Below are 20368 nucleotides of genomic sequence, written 5' to 3' on the forward strand. Positions count from 1 at the left end.
GGTTATTTTTCTCTATTTTCTAAATGTTATTGACGTGCTATTACTTTCGTAGTAGAAAAGTGAATTTACAAATAAGTTAATTCTACTTTGGGACATTTGTTTCTTTTTGATGTAGTTTTAACTAACAATACACAAAATGTATAGCAGATTTATATTTACAATGTTTTTAAGTTAAGAAATTGTTTATTCCAATGATATAATAAGGATAAAAACAAAGATAACACCGAAAATGAATTAAAGGATATGGACATGGCCTGAAGATTTTCAAAGCCATGAGGTTTAATTTTAGTAAGTCTCTGCGTTTGACTCAACAGACTTTGTTGTTGATTCTTTACATTGAAAATAAGAATTTCCTTCAAAAAATTTTACAATTTTCAAAATCATCCAATCATGATTTGGATGGATGGGTATGGGGAACTGTTTAAAGAAAGACAAAATGAAACAACATAAAATTACCCCCTCGAAGGAGCTCTGGTCAATGAATTGCTCTGAACTCTAAACTTCATCAATTTAACCATAAACACACATCTAAAGGGCAACCTGACAAAGGCGTTGACCAACGCCAAAAAGAGGGCTCAGAATGTGAATACATTTAGCAAAACTGTAGTTTCTTACAAATTCTACAGACAAGAAAGCCTCTGAAACATAAATTCCTTCAAGATTAGTAAAATCTTGTTAAATTACAACAAATTTTTTGATTTCTAAAATAATACATGAAAAACAATCTGTACATATGGATATAGAGATGCAAGCATGCATGTATGCACATGTATCTTCTTTTTTCCCATTCTTATATATTTGATAGTTTCAGCTTCCAGTTTTCAGCGACAATGGAGATAGTTGAATGAAGGAGTTTGACCTATTCCATCATAACTGATTCTGGTTTCTGTTGTTGCCCTGGATCCCTTGAAGGTGCATGGCTTTTATTTATTGCCAACTGGAAAGCCATGTTATCTACCAAGCTGGATTCCAGGCCCACAAGCTAATCAAAGCCAGGGTCTTGGGATTCAATTGTTTCTAGAACGGTTTTGTAGCTTGTGTTCCATGTGTCCCACTTCTGGTCCTCAAATTCAGCTTGCCTGGTTCTAATCTACTTAACTCTGTTATGGGATTGGATGACTCCTGAATTTACTGAGTAGACATGGTTCTCAATAACTGGGTTTTTGGTTTTCACATTGTAAAAAGACTGGAATGTCTAACATTCTAGTTTTGTTGATGTTGTTCTCTTTCTATGTTCTTCCTATAGTATCCAGGAGATTCTTAATGTTTGCTTCAGGAATCCAGAAGAAAAAAGCCAGTGGAAATACACTAACACAGAGTGCACATACCCCATCTTTTAAGCCGAGTTCCATTATGGCATGTGTTCTCTCTTTGGCATTTTAATATCACTAGGTGTCTACCTCACCATTGCACCTAACTGATTAAAAAAATAATTCCCCATCTCTCTCCTTCCTTTCCAATTTGGGTCTATATCAATTTCTTCCAACAATTTTTTTATGTAATACCTGTGAACTAGATTGATCCCCAATCTAAATTCTAAATTGGCTCCAAAAAAATTATTGTCCAATTATTTTACTTCTGCTCAACATTCATCCACTGAAGAATGAATCATCTTTTCCCTTCAGCTAGTTTTTTCCCTTCAGCTAGTTTCTTCCCTTGAAACTTAATATTTTTGACAATTACCATCTCCTAATTACCCAGTTTCCAAAGCTCAGTATCATTTTTATTCTTTCCTTTGTTTCTTTTGATATACTCTATCAGATATTAGTTCTTCAAAATGTTAATGACATTTGTGCTTTTTTTCTTATGTCATTGCCACCATCCTAGTTGAGGTTATTGTCTCATGTCTTAATAGAAACAAAAGCCATTCCTTATATCTACCTAAATTTCTTAGATCTCCAAATTGGAATTTCCTGTAGTAGTGAGATATTTATTTTGTTGCCTCCTCAGTGCCTCAAAACTTTGTTAAAATAATTTCCTTAAATTATTTTAAAATTCCAAAGAATATATGCTAAATCATAATAAGTTATAAATAAATATGAACATATATACATACATATGTATGGAAAGCCAGATTTTTAATATGTCCTTGGTTGTAAAAGTTAAAAATAAATAAATGAACAGATCTAATCTAGCCTTTTACCATGCCACAAAGATCATGATCAATTCTGTCACTTTATACTTCAAAAACATCAGTCTACTATAGGATTATTGCCAATTTTAAGTTTTGTCTCCATGTGAAGTACTTGCAAATATTAATTATTTATATGCATAATTTAATTATATGCCTATGACATTAAAATAAACATATCTAAGAAAGATCTATGGAGGATTTGCAAAGACGCGAATGATATGCAGTTCTGCTTTGGTGTGTCACTGCATTGGTGTGTCATTTTTATTTTAGTAAACGCATACACAAAATACCTCACTCTTGCCTTGTTCACTGTGCTTCATCAATCTTTTCATCCAATTTCCTTCCAAGGATAATTCTAACAAGACTTTGAAACTCTTGGTTACTATTTCCTCAAAAATAAATATTTTATTCCAAAACGATAAGCTCTAAGGTTGACTTGTCCAATGTAGTTTAAATCTTGAATGGTTAAATGTAGTTTAAAGAGCCCATGGCCTCAAGCTCAAATATGAATCAAATTTTCAGACATCTCTTCATTTTCCTCCTCATGAATGCCTCTAACATGAGGCTGAAGTAACTAACACAAAATTCTTGCCTCAAGTCATAGTTCCACATCTACACTATGGTCCTCAGAAGTCTCAGTCAGACAGAAGGAGCCTAAGGTGATTGTGGTTTTCTATGAAAACATATATACACTAATAGCAATGATTTCTTAAACTGGTAGTCATTGGCTTGAGGAACTCACCCTGACCTGCATTTTCATGTATTAAAAAACCAAAGGTAATAATATTTGTCCTGCCTTTCTATCGTTCATAATATTTACTATATTCCCTATCAGAACTTTCCTAAAGAAAAACAAGTTTTTCAATGTGAAAACTAAAAACTAGTATCATAGCTTTTAATCATTCTTGCTTATTTTGCTCACAGACAACATCCTCGAGTCAAATGGCATTTAACAAACCTATGTTACCAATATTTTCGGGAGTGATTCTGCATGTTGCTGGGTCCAAGATTAAATGCAAGAGAAAAATTTTGCTCACATGTAATACATTCAGTCATACATCATGTGATATGCTAAGAAGTCTGCTATGAGAGCCTTCTACCCCTGAAAATTGTACCACCACCTATGTGCATCTCCTTTATTGCTTGATATTATATAATCTAGCATAGAAGAGATGATAAAGATCTTCTCCAGTAAATATTGTATCTTTTATTTTCTAAGTGTGTTCCATAAAGTTTTGCCACATAACAAAGGCAGAACACTTGAACCCTTCCCTTATGCTTTCATCAAATTAATCCTCATGGTGTGAGACGAAACCACTTTTGATATCCTGAAGATATTTGTAAATGGTGAAACTAATTTTCTTAGATGGCTCATAAAAATAGGATAATTATTTTGTAGCCATATCTGGAACCCTATTTTTACAGTTTTGATGTTTATGAAGTAGTATTGCTTTAATAACATTCTGATTTTCTCATGTGACATAAATTACAAGGTATACTGAAAATTATAGAAAAGTGTACATTATTTTATATCTGTATCTGTATTTCTTTATGCACATCAATGGATTATTTTTAAAACTATACATAAAGCTCAAATACTGAAACTTGGAGCCAAGACTAGTTCTTGGGTCCTTCGGCAGTTCCTCTGCAAATTTGGCATTACTCTCAGTCATGCTTGCTCCAAATACTAAATAAATACTTGAACTGTGTATTTTCATTCAACAATTTTTTTTTTTGCAATATCCCAGCAGATGGTGCTATTCTGCAATAAACAGCTTTTGCTTTTGTCAATAAAGTGCTATAGATGTTTTTAAAAAGGCAATGCTTTTTAAAGTGTTTTACTGCTTACCTTGTGCTGCAATTTTTACAGTCCCTTGTTTGGTTTCAGAAGCTTTTCCCGGCTCTTGGAATGAAAAAAACATAAATTACCATGAAGTATGATTTTGGAAAAATATATAAATAAAAAAGGGGCAGGGGAGCACAAAGACAAACGAGCATAAAAAATGTTGCCTTTGACACGAAGAATTTTTGTTAAGACATAAACTTATTAGAGGAATTGCTGAGAATGGAGCTTACTGAAAGAAAAACATGACTGAAGCAATTTAAATCATAAGATAAAGATTCCAAACACTGTTTTGCCTCACTGTTAACTGGCCATGGAATATCACTTTGCATTTGTTGAGCATCTGAATTTGAAAATCTCAGAATTCTATTTAAATTATGTCTGTATTATCAGCCCTTTGAAATCAATGGCACATGTAGAACCAAATAAGATGACTTACTGAAGGTCCCTTAGTGACTAATGTGAGAATAAAGCCTGAAACAACCAATCCCAAGTTCAAGCCTTTGACTCTAAAATGCCCTTCCCTAAACTGCAGTGGCACCAATCACTATTAGTGTGGCCCTGGGCAAAATATGTCCGAGAGAATGAGCAAGCTTCATTATGAATCTTTCTTCCCTCTTGTTCTAAGTTTTTTTTGCTATGTTTTTCTCCTTTGTTCAGAATTTTTCCTTTAAAGAAAAAGGATTTATTTTAAAAAACTTATATGATAAACATTTAAATATACTTAATCAGAATGGGAAATAATGGGTAAATAAAAATTTCAAAAAATAACGGCTCACTTCACATTTGACTTAGTATGGTTTCTGATTGTCTTTACTGTTTTCAATTATTGAATTATTATTTAATAATGGAAAGTAAGATTGGGTCATTTGTTTTAGATATTCACTTTCATTCATTCATCCATCACATGTTTAGCAATAATTATGTGTGGACACGAAGTTAGGTGGATATGTAGTAGTTGATTCACATGTATATTCAATCTTTCATTTAATTATTATCAAATGTTGATTATAACTTGTTTAATGTTGATTTGATTTCTAATTCATGCTTTACCTCTTGTTGGTAAGATAATTATTCATTTATATATAAACATGATTATAAAAATGCTAATTTTTATTTGTTGTTACATAAAATAAATATTACTTGATTCATAAATAATTCTAATTACTATAGCTATTTATTCAGAGAAAATATCTTTTGCCAAAACTGAATTCAGTCTACCCTTGATATTTACATAATTAATTTTTTTTCTGGAGGAAAACTGCATGCATGCTAGTACCATCTTTGTCAAACCTAGACTAAATGGTCTCAATTAGTAATTATATATAACTGACATTTAGTAGACAAATATTAAATAATTGTTGACTAAAACAAATGGAAGAAAAGAAGAAAATTTCAACAAATGAGCACCATTCTGCTCAGATGTTTTACTTCTTGGAGATCTCAAAATATTAGAAAATTATACTGCAATTTGTAATTAAATTTTAAAGAAAAAGATTTTAAAATATCAGTAGGTAAAGTACCTTAGAATTTGTAGAAATATTTGCAAAAATCTGCAGCCAATTTTCCTCTTATCTTCTCCTTTCTCTTTATATCCTCTTAAATCACTGATCCTAAACAACCTCATCACACCTGAGATTCTATTAGAGCATGGAGGTCACACACACCTGCAAATTATGTAGTGCTTTTCCTAGGGCCTTATCACTTCTCCCACAGGCTGTTTGGTTTCTCTGTCAGCTGCTTTCTCCCTCAGCGGTCAGGTTCAGAAACATGCCCCTGAGTGCTGAACTTTTCCCATTTGAGTGTCCCAACAGGCTGGTCATCTCTCAATGGGGTTTACCTCTTTAATAACCTTAGCCTGTCCTGGGTTGGGCTGTGTGCACGTAGATTGGGCATGTTTTAGGGTTCCTTATCTATGGGCTCTTCTTTCTACTAAGACTTAGTTCCCTCCCTAAGCCTTCCCTGCACCTCATTGTCCCGCGTCCAACACATGCCAAAGAAAACAGTCCACAAATGCACACTGATGCATTGAAGATACTGTTTCCAGGTAAAAGTGTATTTTAAAGAGGTCATTCTATAATGTCTACCTGCAAAAGAATGATTTCAATGGAGGAAAATCTCGGGATCATAGCAGTATCATATTTGTCCCTCATAACTCCATCTATTCCTTCTCTGATTTTAAGCTTTAAAGTTCATTTATGAGGTTGGTGCAAACGCAATTGCAGTTGCACCAACCTCAATTGCGTTTTCACCCGTCTAAAATATTAGTTCACAAACTACTACATGATCTACATCTCAATAGAAATTAACAGTTTAAAACCAAATGCCTTTTCAGTAAGTCTGCCAGCTTGCATCCAACCAACAACAATATCATCCTTGAAACTATTGAGGACACATGCAAAGAAGATCAGATTTGACATCTACTCTTGCACAGCATTTCCATTTTCAAAATTGCATGACATTAGGGGAGGAATCGACCCTGAGTCCATACATGTACAACACAAGAAGGCTGCACCAAATATTGTACTACTGAAAACACATTAATCCAGACAGACAAATTTTCATTATAAATAATTTTTCTGTCTCCTTTTGATTTCTGCCAACTACAAAAGAAACTACATTTTTGTTAGGGAAAATTCTAAACCTATACAAAAATAAAAAAGACGGGATAATGAGCCCACCGTTTCCAACACCTACTACAGTATTTCATCTGTACTGCCTCCACTACACATATTCTAATGAAAATTTCATTATATCAAATGATTTTATCTTGTCATAGTTTTGTTTATAGCTGTGTTTTTGGAAATAAAGTACAATGACTGAAATAAAAAACAGATGACCATAACAATATTCAACTAAAGATTATGGTAATTCTGAAATTGATAAATAGTATTTTGGACTTTTAAATCAGAGACAGGATGGACCTAGATTAAAATGTCAGCATAATTCACTTGGGGGTGTTTTTTCAGGAAATTATCAGAGAAGTTAGTATTTGTAGATCCCTGAAACATGCAGTATTTATATAAACCAATTGTCATGAATCAGATGAGCCAAATGTTTCAATGTCTACTGATTCCACAGATATGGAACAACCTGATTTACAAAACTGAAAAGATATCATTAGTCTGCAAACATTTTGTTAAAGAGCCAATTTTTGCACAGAGATTTAAATATTAGTTTAATATGATTAACTTTTCATTTCTAGGACACTGTTTATATTTTGACTTCATTTAATGTAAAGTGCAAATCCATTACATTTTCAAAAATAGGTTTCACATAACTTTAGTGGCAAATGGACTGCTACACTGTCAGCAGCCAGAATTGGTCTTTGGCTAATGGACAGCAAGTAAAGAATAATAGTATTGCTGAGAAACCTACCCACATCTTACATGTTTTTGAGCATTCTCCCATCTCTGAAAAAAAAACAGTGTATTTATTATGTTTTAATTTTAGAATAAGTTGGTAGAGATCAATTATTACTTCAAAAGAGACAATAAACAATGTTATTCAAATACCTGAATAACATGTAAGTCTCTTACTTATAGTAACAACAAAATAAATAAGAAAGACTCCCCCCAGCTGCAGTGAAGTGGCTGGCCATTAGAGAGAGGAACTGACAGGGGCAGGAGAATGAGTAGCAGCAGATGGTAAAGCAGGTAGTGGGCTCCTACCACACAGACTTTATCCTGGTTATTGACAATACCCAGCCCACTGACCTCCACAGTACAGATTTCCATTTCAATGTGAAATCATATAATTATTTACTCGTACAACTTCCCTTCCTACTACCCTACAAATTCTCTGAGATCACTGATTGATTGTCACTTATTCAACTTTATAACTCCAGACCCAACAAACTGCTGGAAAAATTGTCTCTATGAAACAGTAAGAAATGGCACAGAATATCTAACTATAAAAATGAAAAAAAATCCAATTGACTGCTTTGAAATGGAACATTAAGTTCAGGGATCTATTTCACTTTTAAGATGACGCAAAATCTCTTTTTCTCTTTGATCACTGATTACGTGTTATTCAGAAAGTGTATTAACTCTAAATTTTAGAACTAGATTTTTAGTAGAATATATGGTAACCCACAATGCAATTGGGAATTTTGTAAAATTAACTAATTTAGACAAATTTGCAAATTTTTAATTAATTTGCATGGATTTTGTTAAAAGAATAGGAGGAGAAACAAACAACAAAAAATGAAAATATTGGAATTCTACTTAAGAGCATGTTTGAGATAAACATTTTTTCAGGATTCAAATTATGAATCAAATTTATTTTATTAATCTTCCAAAGAAATGAAAACAGCTTTAAAGCTGTCTCTTGCTACTTCATCAATATTACAAGGAACTTAGACTGTTCTTATTTTCTTTTATTTCTTTTTGAAATGGTGTCTCACTCCGTCGCCCAGGCTGGCGTGCAGTGGCACGATCTTGGCTCACTGCAACCTCCGCCTCCGGAGTTCAGGCAATTCTCCTGCCTCAGCCTCCTGAGTAGCCGGGATTACAGGCGTCCGCCACTGCGCCCAGCTAATTTTTTTCTATTTTCAGTAAAGTCAGGGTTTCACCATGTTGGTCAGGCTGGTCTCGAACTGCTGACCTCGTGATTCACCTGCTTCGGCCTCCCAAAGTGCTAGGATTACAGGTGTGAGCCACCGTGCCTGGCCGACCGTTCTTATTTTCTTAGGTAAGAAAACTAAATATAGAAAAGTTGAATGGCTTTTCCACAGATCAGGAGTTAAATTCATGTTTATTAATTCAGCAGCTAAAATTTGACCCAGCATTATAAAACCTTGACCCCTCAAAATATATACATCCTTTATTTTTTGCATAAGATAGTGGAAACTAATGACAAATTATCTTGCAGTCCAAAGAGCTGCTAAATCAAATTCTAAGTTATTGTTTTCTATTCTTATAAAATCCAGTCTTATTTTTAGATATAGATAGTACCAAAATAGAGAAAGGTTAACATTTAAGCTAAAAGTTGCTACATACTTGAAAGCTCTAGGCTAAGCCTCTTGTACTTATAACTCCAGGAAAGCATATTTCATGGGCATTGCTTCATTTCAGTATGATAATTACCCTATTGAGATGAAATTAATCATGAAGCAGCCTTTGGCCATCCTGTGTGACCAAGGGGACTGAAGCCTGAAAGAAGAGCCTATTTGCAGCCAGATATGCAAATTGCAAAAGGTGCACAATGCAGAAATATGAATAATGTATCAAAATAATCTGTTATTGCTAGAGGTTAAAAATCTAAATAAGTTGGCAAAATGATTTACAATAGGTAACATAATTTTGCTAGATTTTTTCCCCCAGAAAATCTTCACCTCATCAAGCCATGTATTTTTGTTTTGGAATCTAAGTAGCTTTTACCTTAATAACTTAGCATTATAGTGTTTAATTCAGAAAAAAATTGATTATTTCACGGCTACTAAAATAATCTATATTTTAATCTGAAAAAGACTATCGCTTCCATTTAACTCATCTAAGTATTTCTTAATTTGAAAAAAGAAAGAATTTGGATACTTTTACTACATGTAGGTCAAAATCTACCTATAGATGTTACACATAAAATCAGCTTTTTCCAAAAATTAAGCATAGGAAAACAGAAAATGATTGGGAAACATCAATCAGAATAATGAGCATTTCCCCCTCATGGCATTATCTAGCTGTCTGGATAGAATGTGTGAGAATGACAAGTTTCTTAAGTAATCAACAATTTAGGGTTGAAGACCAAGGTATCAATTAATTTAAATGATTAGCAGAAGAAACTTTTTTTTAATATAAAGGAAAGTTATGTGCAAGATACAGATCATTTGGCCTTTTACTCTTCAAAATATTTGCCATATTAAGGGCAGATTACATTTAGACTAAGGAAAAGGTTTATTCCATGTATCTAATAAAACAACAGAATGCAATACCATGGAAGATATGAAGTCCCATTTCTTGAGATGCCAGAGAAAGAAATACCTGTCTTAGAGGGGTCCTAGATGTTTTTGCCTAAAGCAAAGAGACAGTATCAGCTGGTGACTCAAGGTTCCTTTCTACCTTCTATAGCAACTTTCTAAAATCAGTGATTATGAACACAGATAAAAGTATTAGAAGAATTTGCCTACATTATTTTTGATGGCAAATTTCTTGATTATTTATTCATTTGTATTATTAAGACTTATCCTGGTATTCCTCCACTACCATAAAATAAGCATTCCTTTTGCATTGATAATATTTTAAAAGCAAGCATTCTGACCAACAAATTGGAATGATTTCCTTAGGAGAAGAATACACTTTCTAGAACAGTTAGGACTCAACACAAATGTGAATTCTACTTAGAATTTTAAGTAGAAATTTGACAGTTTAGTGAAATAAATGTTATGATTTGGAAAAACTATTGCATTCTCCATATAAGTGATTCATTTATTGGGCTAGGATTGATTCAGACTCTAAGAAAAATATAGTAATGATTTTAAAAGTCAAGAGCTTATTTTAGAAAATAAGCCATTTTATTTGACATAAAGAATATGTATGTGTATATATATATAAACACACACATACACATATACAAACATATAAAGGAAACAAAATTTCTGATTTAGCCATATTCTTCAGTTAAAATTTCAATTTTAAAAATTAAATAAGGTCTAGTTGACAGGGCCTCTAATTTTGACAGTCCCCAACATTTTTGGCACCAGGGCCTGGTTTTGTGGAAGACAGTTTATGCTCACAGGGACAGTGGGGGATGGGGGTAATGGGGGATGGTTTTGAGATGAAACTGTTTCACCTCAGATCGTTAGGCATTAGTTAGATCCTCATAGGGAGCACACAACCTAGATCCCTAGCATGAGCAATTGACAATAGGGTTCAAGCTCCTATGAGAATCTAAAGCCCCCGCTGATGTGACAGGAGACGGAGCTCAGGCAGTAATGCTCCTTTCCTGGCTGCTCACCCTCTGCTGTGCAGCCTGGTTCCTATCAGGCCACAGACCAGTACCAGGGTTTGGGGACCTGTGCTCTAATGCCCACTTTACATATAAGGTACAGAGAGTGCTTTCCTCATTAAAGGGTGTCATAGAACAGTATGATCTAAATTTAGCACTTAAAAAACCAGCCCCTTTTTTCTAACATTAGTAAGCAGTATATGTGAATATTACCATTCTGTTTTTCCTTTCCTAGAAAATAAGAAACACACACGCCACTTTTATCTCCTTACCCAATTTGGAAATGTTATAAACAAACAGAATTTTGTGAATGTAGTCCTCTGAAAATATAACGTAATAAGAATAGTGGAAAGAAAAACTAAGGGCAAAGACTGGCTTTTGTGTACCTTGTATCTCTAACACAGTTCTTGGTACTGAGCAGCCATCCCGAAATGTTATTATGTGAAAAAGTGAATAATGTTTGGGAGACAAGGTGTTTGAAAAGCCCATATTATATGCCTGACAATTCTAAACCAAGTATGTGGCAATTATCCTCACAAAATTACGCAGACTTCTTGAGCCCTTTTTTTCCTCTACAGTTCTATAGATGTCAAAATCTAAAGATGTTATAATCAGATTCAAAGAGAATTTAAGTTTTTTGTAAAAATGGCTAGGTTTGTAAAATGCAGATTACATTGATAAATTACCATGATTTCCAAAGGGTAGAAATCCTGAATGGAGAATTCTAAATGAAGAAGCCCAAGGAAGAATTCAGAGGTTATTTCTAAGCAAACGCTTTCTGGTAAACTTAGTCCTCAGATTAAACAGGGGATTAGGGGTTGAACATTATGCAATTTGATTTTAAATGAGAAAATGCGTCTCCAAATAATTACTGAGGTTTGTCACTTACTCTTCTGTATTTATTGCATGAGTGCTTACTGGGAATAAGGCATCTATATTACCTAAACATAAGAATTAGTTCCACCCACAGTTTGCTTAGGAATGCTGTGTGAAAAAATGCTAAATAAAGTGTATGGTACTCTGAGTTTTAGAGATTGGCAATTTTTAAGGAGGCAGGATATAGATAAGATTTAAAGGAGGCCGGGTGTAGTGCCTCATGCCTATAATCCCAGCACTTTGGGACACCAAGGTAGGTGGATCACCTGAGGTCAGGAGTTCGAGACAGCCTACTGGCCAACATGGTGAAACCCCATCTCTACTAAAAATACAAAAATTAGCTGGGTGTGGGAGTGCTCACCTGTAATTCCAGCTACTAGGAAGGCTGAGGCAGGAGAATTGCTTGAACCCGGGAGGTGGAGGTTGCAGTGAGCCAAGATCACGCCACTGCACTCCAGCCTGGGCAACAGAGCGAGACTCCAACTCAAAAAGAAAAAAAAAAAAAAACTAAAGGAGAGATAAGGTGTAGAGCCACAAAGGGGAAAGGGAAAGAAAGCTGCAGAGTGAATGACAATGTATTCTCCTGGAATTATGAATCAATCCAGCTGGAGCAGAAGAGTCTTGTTTGATGTTAATGAGAAGTAAAACACATGAAATAAGCAGAAGGCCATTGGCCTGAGGCTGTCTTCACATTGTGAGTTCCTACATAATGAACTGCAACCTAACTCAGTATGTAAACAAACTGAAACCTTACTTAAGAGTATGTTTTTTGTAACAGAAAACAGAGTCTCAGTCAATCACAAACAGCTGAGCTTCAGCCAGTCACAGGCAGCCAACTGATCAGACCACGTCCAAATAAGGCAAATGTCTAGATTTAACCAATCAAGCTATTTCTGTACATCCCTTCAGTTTGGGCTATAACAGCACACTGTCCACCTGAGCAGAGCTCTCTGAAACTCTTTAGTTTTGAATCGTGCCAGGTTTATGCATCATTTTTTGCTCAAGTAAATTGTTAACTTTAATTTGTTTAAAGGTTTTATTTTAATAAACCAAATGTTAAAGTTTGTTTAAAAGTAAATTATGGTCAAAATAATTGACCCTGAAATCTCAGCAAATAAGATAGACTTTTGTCTTAGTACATTGAGCGCTACTGCATTTTTGGGCAGGAAAGTTACACAGCAGTGTTTTGAAGAGATAAAAGTGTCCATGATTGTCTGGGAAAGGGCTTCTGTCCCTTTAGCATAGAAGCCAGGTACAATGTCACTGGAATACTCTGTGTAAGGTGATAATACCTTAGACTAAGCAAATGTTAATGGAAATGAAAAAAAAATAAGCTAGATATTTAAAAGAAGAATCTAATACAATTTTGAGATTTGTTTGACATATACAGAGAAGGAAAGAAGGCTGTTTGTTCAAATAAGACAGATTTTGGACCTGATAAACAGAATAGGTTTTAACATAATTTAACTAAAGCTTTTAACACATGTTAAGTTTGAAGCGATGGTACAAATTCAAATGAAAATATTGAGTAGACATTTGAAGAAAGGAGGGTCCTTGAAAAGATATGGAGATTCTAAAGTCATGCACATAGAAATGTAAACTGAAATTAAGAGAGTGAGCAATTTTTCCCAGAGACAGATGAACAGAAGGCTTCAGACTACCATCCTATCAAGAAATATATGTTAATAATCTATAAGAAAAATCCAAGTGTTGATTTCAACAAGGCCAGGGAAAAGACATTTTTTTAAATGAGGCAATAAAGTTCATGGTTAAATAAAAAGAAATAAAATTTTATATCTAAGAGATCCCTGGAAACCATTGTGGATATGGTTTTGGAATGGAAAAGAGCATAGAAGGAAGCCTACCTTTAGAGCTGTAAGGTGGACAGTAACAAAATAGAAGTGAGTGGAATCCATTCCTGTGACAAATGTGGCAGAGGCCATAGGAAAAAAAGAAACTACAAAGGGGCTTGAAGATGGCAGGAAGATCAAGCAAAGGCTTTTTTCCTGTTTTGTTTGAAGAGAATAAAGAAATACCAAATGGAGAGAAAAATATGGAAAAGTCTGGGAAATGGGAAGACAATTAGGGTAGCAAGATCCCAGAATGTGTGGGAAGAAATAAGAAAAAAGCATAGGTATAAGTATCTGCCTAGGGAGAAAAAGTACATCTTAGTCTGGAAATCAAAATTCCCCTATTAAAATAGCAGGAATACATACATAGCTGTTTCCTAGAAGGACAGTACTCTGATCAGTGATGACACCTTGCAGAGCACAAGGAAGAGGTCCAAATTTAAAAAACTCAACATAACTGAAAATAGAATTTTACTAAATAAAGAAAAGTTTTGCGAATCAAAATCAGGAATAAAAAAATACAGGAGAAAAGAGGAATTGAAAAAATGTAAGTAATACAAACAGAAAATAGTGAGATAAAAGATAGCAGTTGAAGGGAGGCAAATGGGACAAGATATTTGATATTCAAATTATTATTGAAATGATTCAGGTTTTATAATATATATAATTGGGATACTACGTGTTATTGGTGAATATTCTAATATATTAAGGTTATAGGGCAACTTTTCCTTCTCAGACCAAAAAGAACCACTTAATAAATAGTTAAGAAATCTCTAACAAAGACAGATAAGCCACACTTGATTATTTCCTTCTTTCTGATATTGGACTCTCAATCTTCTCCTTGGACTTTCATAAACATTCATTAAAAGCAAAGCAAAAATTTGGATGAAAGGACAATTAATTTTGAAGCTATGTACTGTGATAGATGCCACATACTTGATGTCCTTTCCAACCTAATATATAAAAATATTCATTTCTGTAAACATGGAAATATGTTGTTTGTTATCTCTAAGATGTGTGGGAAAATATGCAGTTAGTATTTGAGATGTAATATCACTGAATTACTGAGCCATTTAGATTACAATCTATTTTTAACCTTTTTTAATTTTAGAGACTGTGGACTTTTTGTAATGTGTGGTGAACTATTTTTTGTTTTTTTGTGTTTTGAGAAGTTTCTGTCACCCAGGCGGGAGTGCAGTGATGAGATCTCAGGTCACTGCAACCTCCACCTCCCAAGTACAAGTAATTCTGCCTCAGCCTCCCAAGTAGCTGGGATTACAGGCGTGCACCACCACACCTGGCTAATTCTATTAAATAGAGATGGGGTTTCTGCCACGTTGGCCAGGCTTGTTTCGAACTCTTGACCTCAGGTGATCCACTCGCCTCAGCTTCCCAAAGCGCTGGGATTACAGGCGTGAGCCACTGCGCCTCCCATGGACTGTTCTTTAGTTCACGTTTGTGTCATGGTTCTAAGAGTTCAAATGCTTTAACTGTCAGCTCACACGCTAATGCTCTAGATAAATAAATGGGCTTCTCAATATTGGCTTCCCTAAAAGGGAATTTCACCACTTCATTCTCTCCTTTATCAGTGTTAAAAGGAATTATGCACAGCTCTGAGGAACAGTAGTCCCCAATGTTAGGCATGCAGATCTAAACTTAAATTGGTATTTAGCTGGCAGCCTAGTGGTTCTCATAATATTAATACAAGCTAAGGTTACTGAATATTGACATTGCTTCTGGAGCCCACATCTTCACGTATTGCAGCAAATGTATCACTTTCTCTGGAGAACTATTCTGTAAAGCATAATGTGTTTCTTTAGCAGTCAACCTAGAGGTTGCCTTTAACCACTGAATATTCAAAATCCATGCTTATATGCACAAATACCATATTGAGTCAATATTCAAATGCTGGAGCAATGTGCATAGAAGTGTTTGAGCAAGAGCAAGTGAGTAAATGCTAGTACAAAAAAACAATTCCCCACATACTGTGGTAAAAGGCAAGTTATTGGTCTTCTAACAAATGGCTCAACTGAAATCTACTTTTATAGCTACTAGGCTTTCCAGTTAGCCCATCTCCATCATCTCAAGATGGTCTGAATTCCAACTAACCCATCTGAAGGCAGTAGAAATTTTTATAAATATGAACTATACGCTGAGTTTTAAAATTAGAGTTTGGAAAATTCATTTAAGAATAAAATGTTACAATGTATTCTTCTGTGGATTACATTTTTTAAGACTTTAGCATGAACAAGAAATCTCAGAGGCAAACACAATTGGTTTCTGTATTACATGACGAGGCCGGAAATGGCTAAAGTAAGGGTGCAGTAGAGGTTACCGTGATAAATTCTCAGACCAAAAAGTTTAGTAATTCTCATCTTTCAACCAGGCTCACATTATGATGTAAAATTTAAAAAGTCAATTTAATTTAAAAACCAAATAATTGCAAATTTTTTTTTAATCAAAGGAGGAATATACCTTTCACCAATGGCCCCATACTAATTGTAATCCTCGTGGGTACCTAATCCAATACTTCAAGTACTACAAGCAGAGAACACTCATTAGATTACTTACACTAAGAAAAATCTCCCATCTCTTGAAAAGCAAATGGAAGCTTAACGATAGTCCCTCAGTATTTTGTGCTATAATGTTTTATAGTTCATATTTAATTTATCTTGAGACCATATTTGACTCCAAGTAATAGCTAAAATATGTCTACTCAAATTTCTAAAAAACTGCATTGATTCTTCATCCTTCATTTGTTGAATTTTCTAGAAAACCAGATAAGCACAAATGCACAGATTAAAATTTTAGTCAGAAACATTTTTAAATCAAGTAAAAGCCAAAATAGAATGATGTAGGACCAAAGAAAACTAAAACCTATAAATATTCTGAATGTTATTTTCAACAAAAATAAATTTCACAAACATCAAGATTGTATACCACATTAAATTCAGAAAGTATCTCCAATATACTGAAAAGCTCACGCTACACTATTATTTGAATAAAAAGTTAAATTTTTAAGCACAGTGTTTAAAAAGTCTTTGCATTAATTACTGCACTTGATCTGTATCATTACTCTGTAAGACAGGCCACTAGGCCTGGACTAAACTGCAAGCATTCTGACCCTAGCCCAGAATGTTGTCAATATAACAAGAATTACCACTTCTCTTCAAAATAATGCCATTTTTCCTTGCAATTTTAAACTATAAATTTTAATATAAAGCTTAAAACTTTATATTATGTAATATATAATATTAAATTTTATTTTCCGTCATATGCATGTATATAAAATGAAAAGCCAATATAATTTCTAAAAGGTTTGCAGTGACTCATTGTGATAGCCATATATAAACATAGGAAAATCTTTTACATAAATGTCTCTGCCTTTAAAATAAAATAACAACAATGGCAATTATAACAGCTAATTTCTATACAGCAAATTTATAGAAAATCCCATATTGTTTTACTTAAGAAGAGAAAGTATTATTTCACATAACAGGAAGTCCAACATAGAAGGGTTTCAAGGTTTACTGATTCAAAAACAAAAATTGTCGTCTTTATCTCTGTGCTCTCCCCTTGCTCCAAGCCTGGTGGGTTGGCTGGTAGGGTAATCAATTTCAGGGGCTTCGGTAGAGTAGGAAAAAGAGAATACCACAATACCTTCCCACCTTCAGGCTCCAAGCTCAGGGTGCTTGCTGAGAGGGCCCAAGCTTAGGTGGGGGTGGGGTGGGGGAAATTTTTATTTGAATGAAAGTTGGGAGCTTTGATAATATACTGGATTGGATGTCTTGAAAAAAGACACCATTGTTTTATTATCTGAGTTGAGCATGACCGGGCAAGCTATAGTGTCTGTTCCTGATTTCACCCAAGGGGTGAAGAGAAGCAAGTCTACAGAGTGGGTTTGCATTGGTAGTTACAGAAAGAATAAAGTTGCTTTCTGCTTATACCAACCAAACGGAACGAACATGTTTTATTAACTCTGTGCATACAGAAACAGAGTCAGGGCTCTTCCCCATGCCCTTACTTGTCTTGTTCTACTTTTCTCTTTTTCTTCACAGTCAACCACTTTTTACCCTCCAAAGTAAATACTATCATTTCTTGGAAACTTTTCTGATCCTCGTAGTGCAATTGTTTTCTCCCTCCTTGGGGCCAACATAGTGCTTCACCAGGACTTTCTTAAGGCATCTGTCCCTTTCTATGCTTGCTTTTGCTGTTCAGAGACATGTTTCTATCTCTCCTCCTAAGCTGCACACTCCCATAAAATTCCCATATGCATCTTGTTTTTTTCTTTTGGCTCATGGCACCCTCTCTGTGACTATGGACAATACATACTCTTTCTCCTTTTTTTGTATAAATAATGAACTGAAGGAATAAGTCCCTTGAATAAAAAATGTTTATTATTTTGAAGGATTAAACAGCAAGGGAAAAAAGCATGGCAATTTTTTTTTGTAAAAATTAATCTTAAGGAAGGTAAAAGTAAGGCCTCTGCCTTTTATAATTGCTTGATTCAAAATTGTTATAAACCTTGAAAATTATAGCAAAACATGAAACACTTTTGTAATAAGAAATTATTTTTCCACAAAGACCTCACCACAATAAACCACCTAGGAAGTAGCAATATTGTAAACACATTAAGAGCATAAGTCCTAGAGGTGCCTGGTCTGGGTTTAAATCTTGCTCCACCAATTTCTAATTGCGTGGCATTGGTGAATCATTCAACAGCTCTCTTCCTCAGTTTCCCAAATATGGCTTTAAAATGTATTAACAATGGTATCTGGTTTTATGCTGGTACTAATCAGTACATTGAAATACAATGAATCAATGCATTGAAAATGCTTATAGGAGGTCCTGGCAAATAGTAAGTATTCAATACCATGTGTTTAGTGCTATTTATCTTGTTCATCCCAACACTGTGCTCACCATACTTCATCATCAAAATCTCTGAATTTCACTGAAGCATCTCACTATACATGGTACTAATTAAGCACTTGAATAAGGTCATATTTTATATTTTCTAATATAAAGTACAAAATTCTCATACCTATGTCTTAGAGAAGTAACCTGACAATAATTGTTTTGGGCCAGGCACGGTGGCTCATGCCTGTAATCCCAACACTTTGGGAGGCCGAGGTGGGTGGATCACCTGAGGTCAGGAGTTTGAGACCAGCCTGGTCAACATGGAGAAACCCTGTCTCTACTAAAAATACAAAAATTAGCTGGGCAAGGTGGCGGGCACCTGTCATCCCAGCTACTCAGGAGGCTGAGGCAGGAGAATTGCTTGAACCCAGGACGCAGAGGTTGCAGTGAGCAGAGATCATGCCATTGCACTCCAGCGTGGGGGACAAGAGTGAGACTTTTTCTCAAAAAAAAAAAGAATTGTTTGGCAACATACGTATATAAATTAATTTCCATACTCTACTGTCCCAGAAGTACCCATTCGAATTCCTTGTTTAAATTTACATGGCAGAGCATATCTTTAAGAGTAATAATCTCTGACAAGAAAAATCATTTTACGAGTGATATATAGCACTTTAAAGTGGAACCCATAGAATACTAGTCCAGATAGATGCTCTTCTCCACAAAAGCAGCTCAGGGTCAAATAACACTGGAGAGCACTGCATACAAAATGTTACCCTCCTAAGACTTTACAATATACTTAACATATACCAGACTGAAATTCTGCAGTAGAGAAACCAATCTAAGTTAGGGCACTGATTCCTAAACATACGTGATGATAGAACTTTTCTTTAATGCAACACTCGTTAATGAGGAACATAGACTGGGTGATGTTACTCCTGGAAATGGAAATAATAAGTATTCCTTGCTTCTCTTTCACACTAACTACAATAATAATACCATATAGTCACTTAGTGATTTATTTAACAGATGTGTCTTGAAAACCTATAAAGTTCACAGTACTTATGTAGAATATTTACAGTTTACAAGGCTCTTTGACATATATTCTTCAATTTAGCCCACAAAATGGGTAGTAGTCAGCAACACAGCTTTCACAGATTCTCAAAAGCAATGTGGATTAGTGAAAAGAACATAAATATTGCAGTCAGAAAGGTCACGCTTTGAATCTTGGCTTTGCCATTTCATATTTTCCTTGAGCATGCTTAAGTTTTCAAAGGCTCATATTGCTGTGAGGATTAAATGAGGTGACATATGTAAAGTACCAGCCATAATACTTTGAACATAATAGCCACTTGCAAAGGTATTCATTCTTCCTACTTTTGAATGTTAGCAGAGAAACAGATTCTTCTGCTTATGTATTGCAGTTATTAATTCACCTTAATTTTGAACACAAGCATGACATTCACTTCACAAAATGTGCCTTGCTCTGTCAGTTAAAACAGATAATGTAATTTACACACACACACACACACACCCAAAACTCAGAGTCTAGTGAGAAACAATTAAATAACCAGTATTGTATGCCATGTGCTATTATAAGGGATAGAGATTTTATGAAATTCATTGAAACAAGACACCTGTCCATCCAGAAGACCAGTAAGGGGTGATATTTTATGAAAATAACAACTGGTATTCAAACAAAGGGGAGGTGGAGAGAGGAGGATAAGGATTTGAACAAAGAAGGCTCTGAAATAATCATAATTGTAAGAGAGAATGGGTTGACTTTAAACAATTGGATGGACTTTTATATGGATGGAGCTAAGGGCGATGAAAGAGTTATCAAGAGATGAAGCCAGAGAAAGATCA

The 20368-nt window shown here is 34.6% G+C and overlaps 1 protein-coding gene across 2 annotated transcripts in view; it reads right to left on the reverse strand.

Moving 5' to 3' along the window:
• TRDN (triadin) overlaps positions 1-20368 on the reverse strand; it is a 416769-nt gene that overhangs the window by 170239 nt on the left and 226162 nt on the right. For both annotated transcript variants that reach the window (XM_055114092.2, XM_057302585.2), the window contains exon 13: positions 3984-4037. In XM_055114092.2, the coding sequence (XP_054970067.1) occupies positions 3984-4037 (54 nt within the window). The remainder of the gene's footprint in view (positions 1-3983; positions 4038-20368) is intronic.

This window comes from Pan paniscus, chromosome 5, assembly GCF_029289425.2.
Source record: "Pan paniscus chromosome 5, NHGRI_mPanPan1-v2.0_pri, whole genome shotgun sequence".
NCBI lineage: Eukaryota > Metazoa > Chordata > Mammalia > Primates > Hominidae > Pan > Pan paniscus.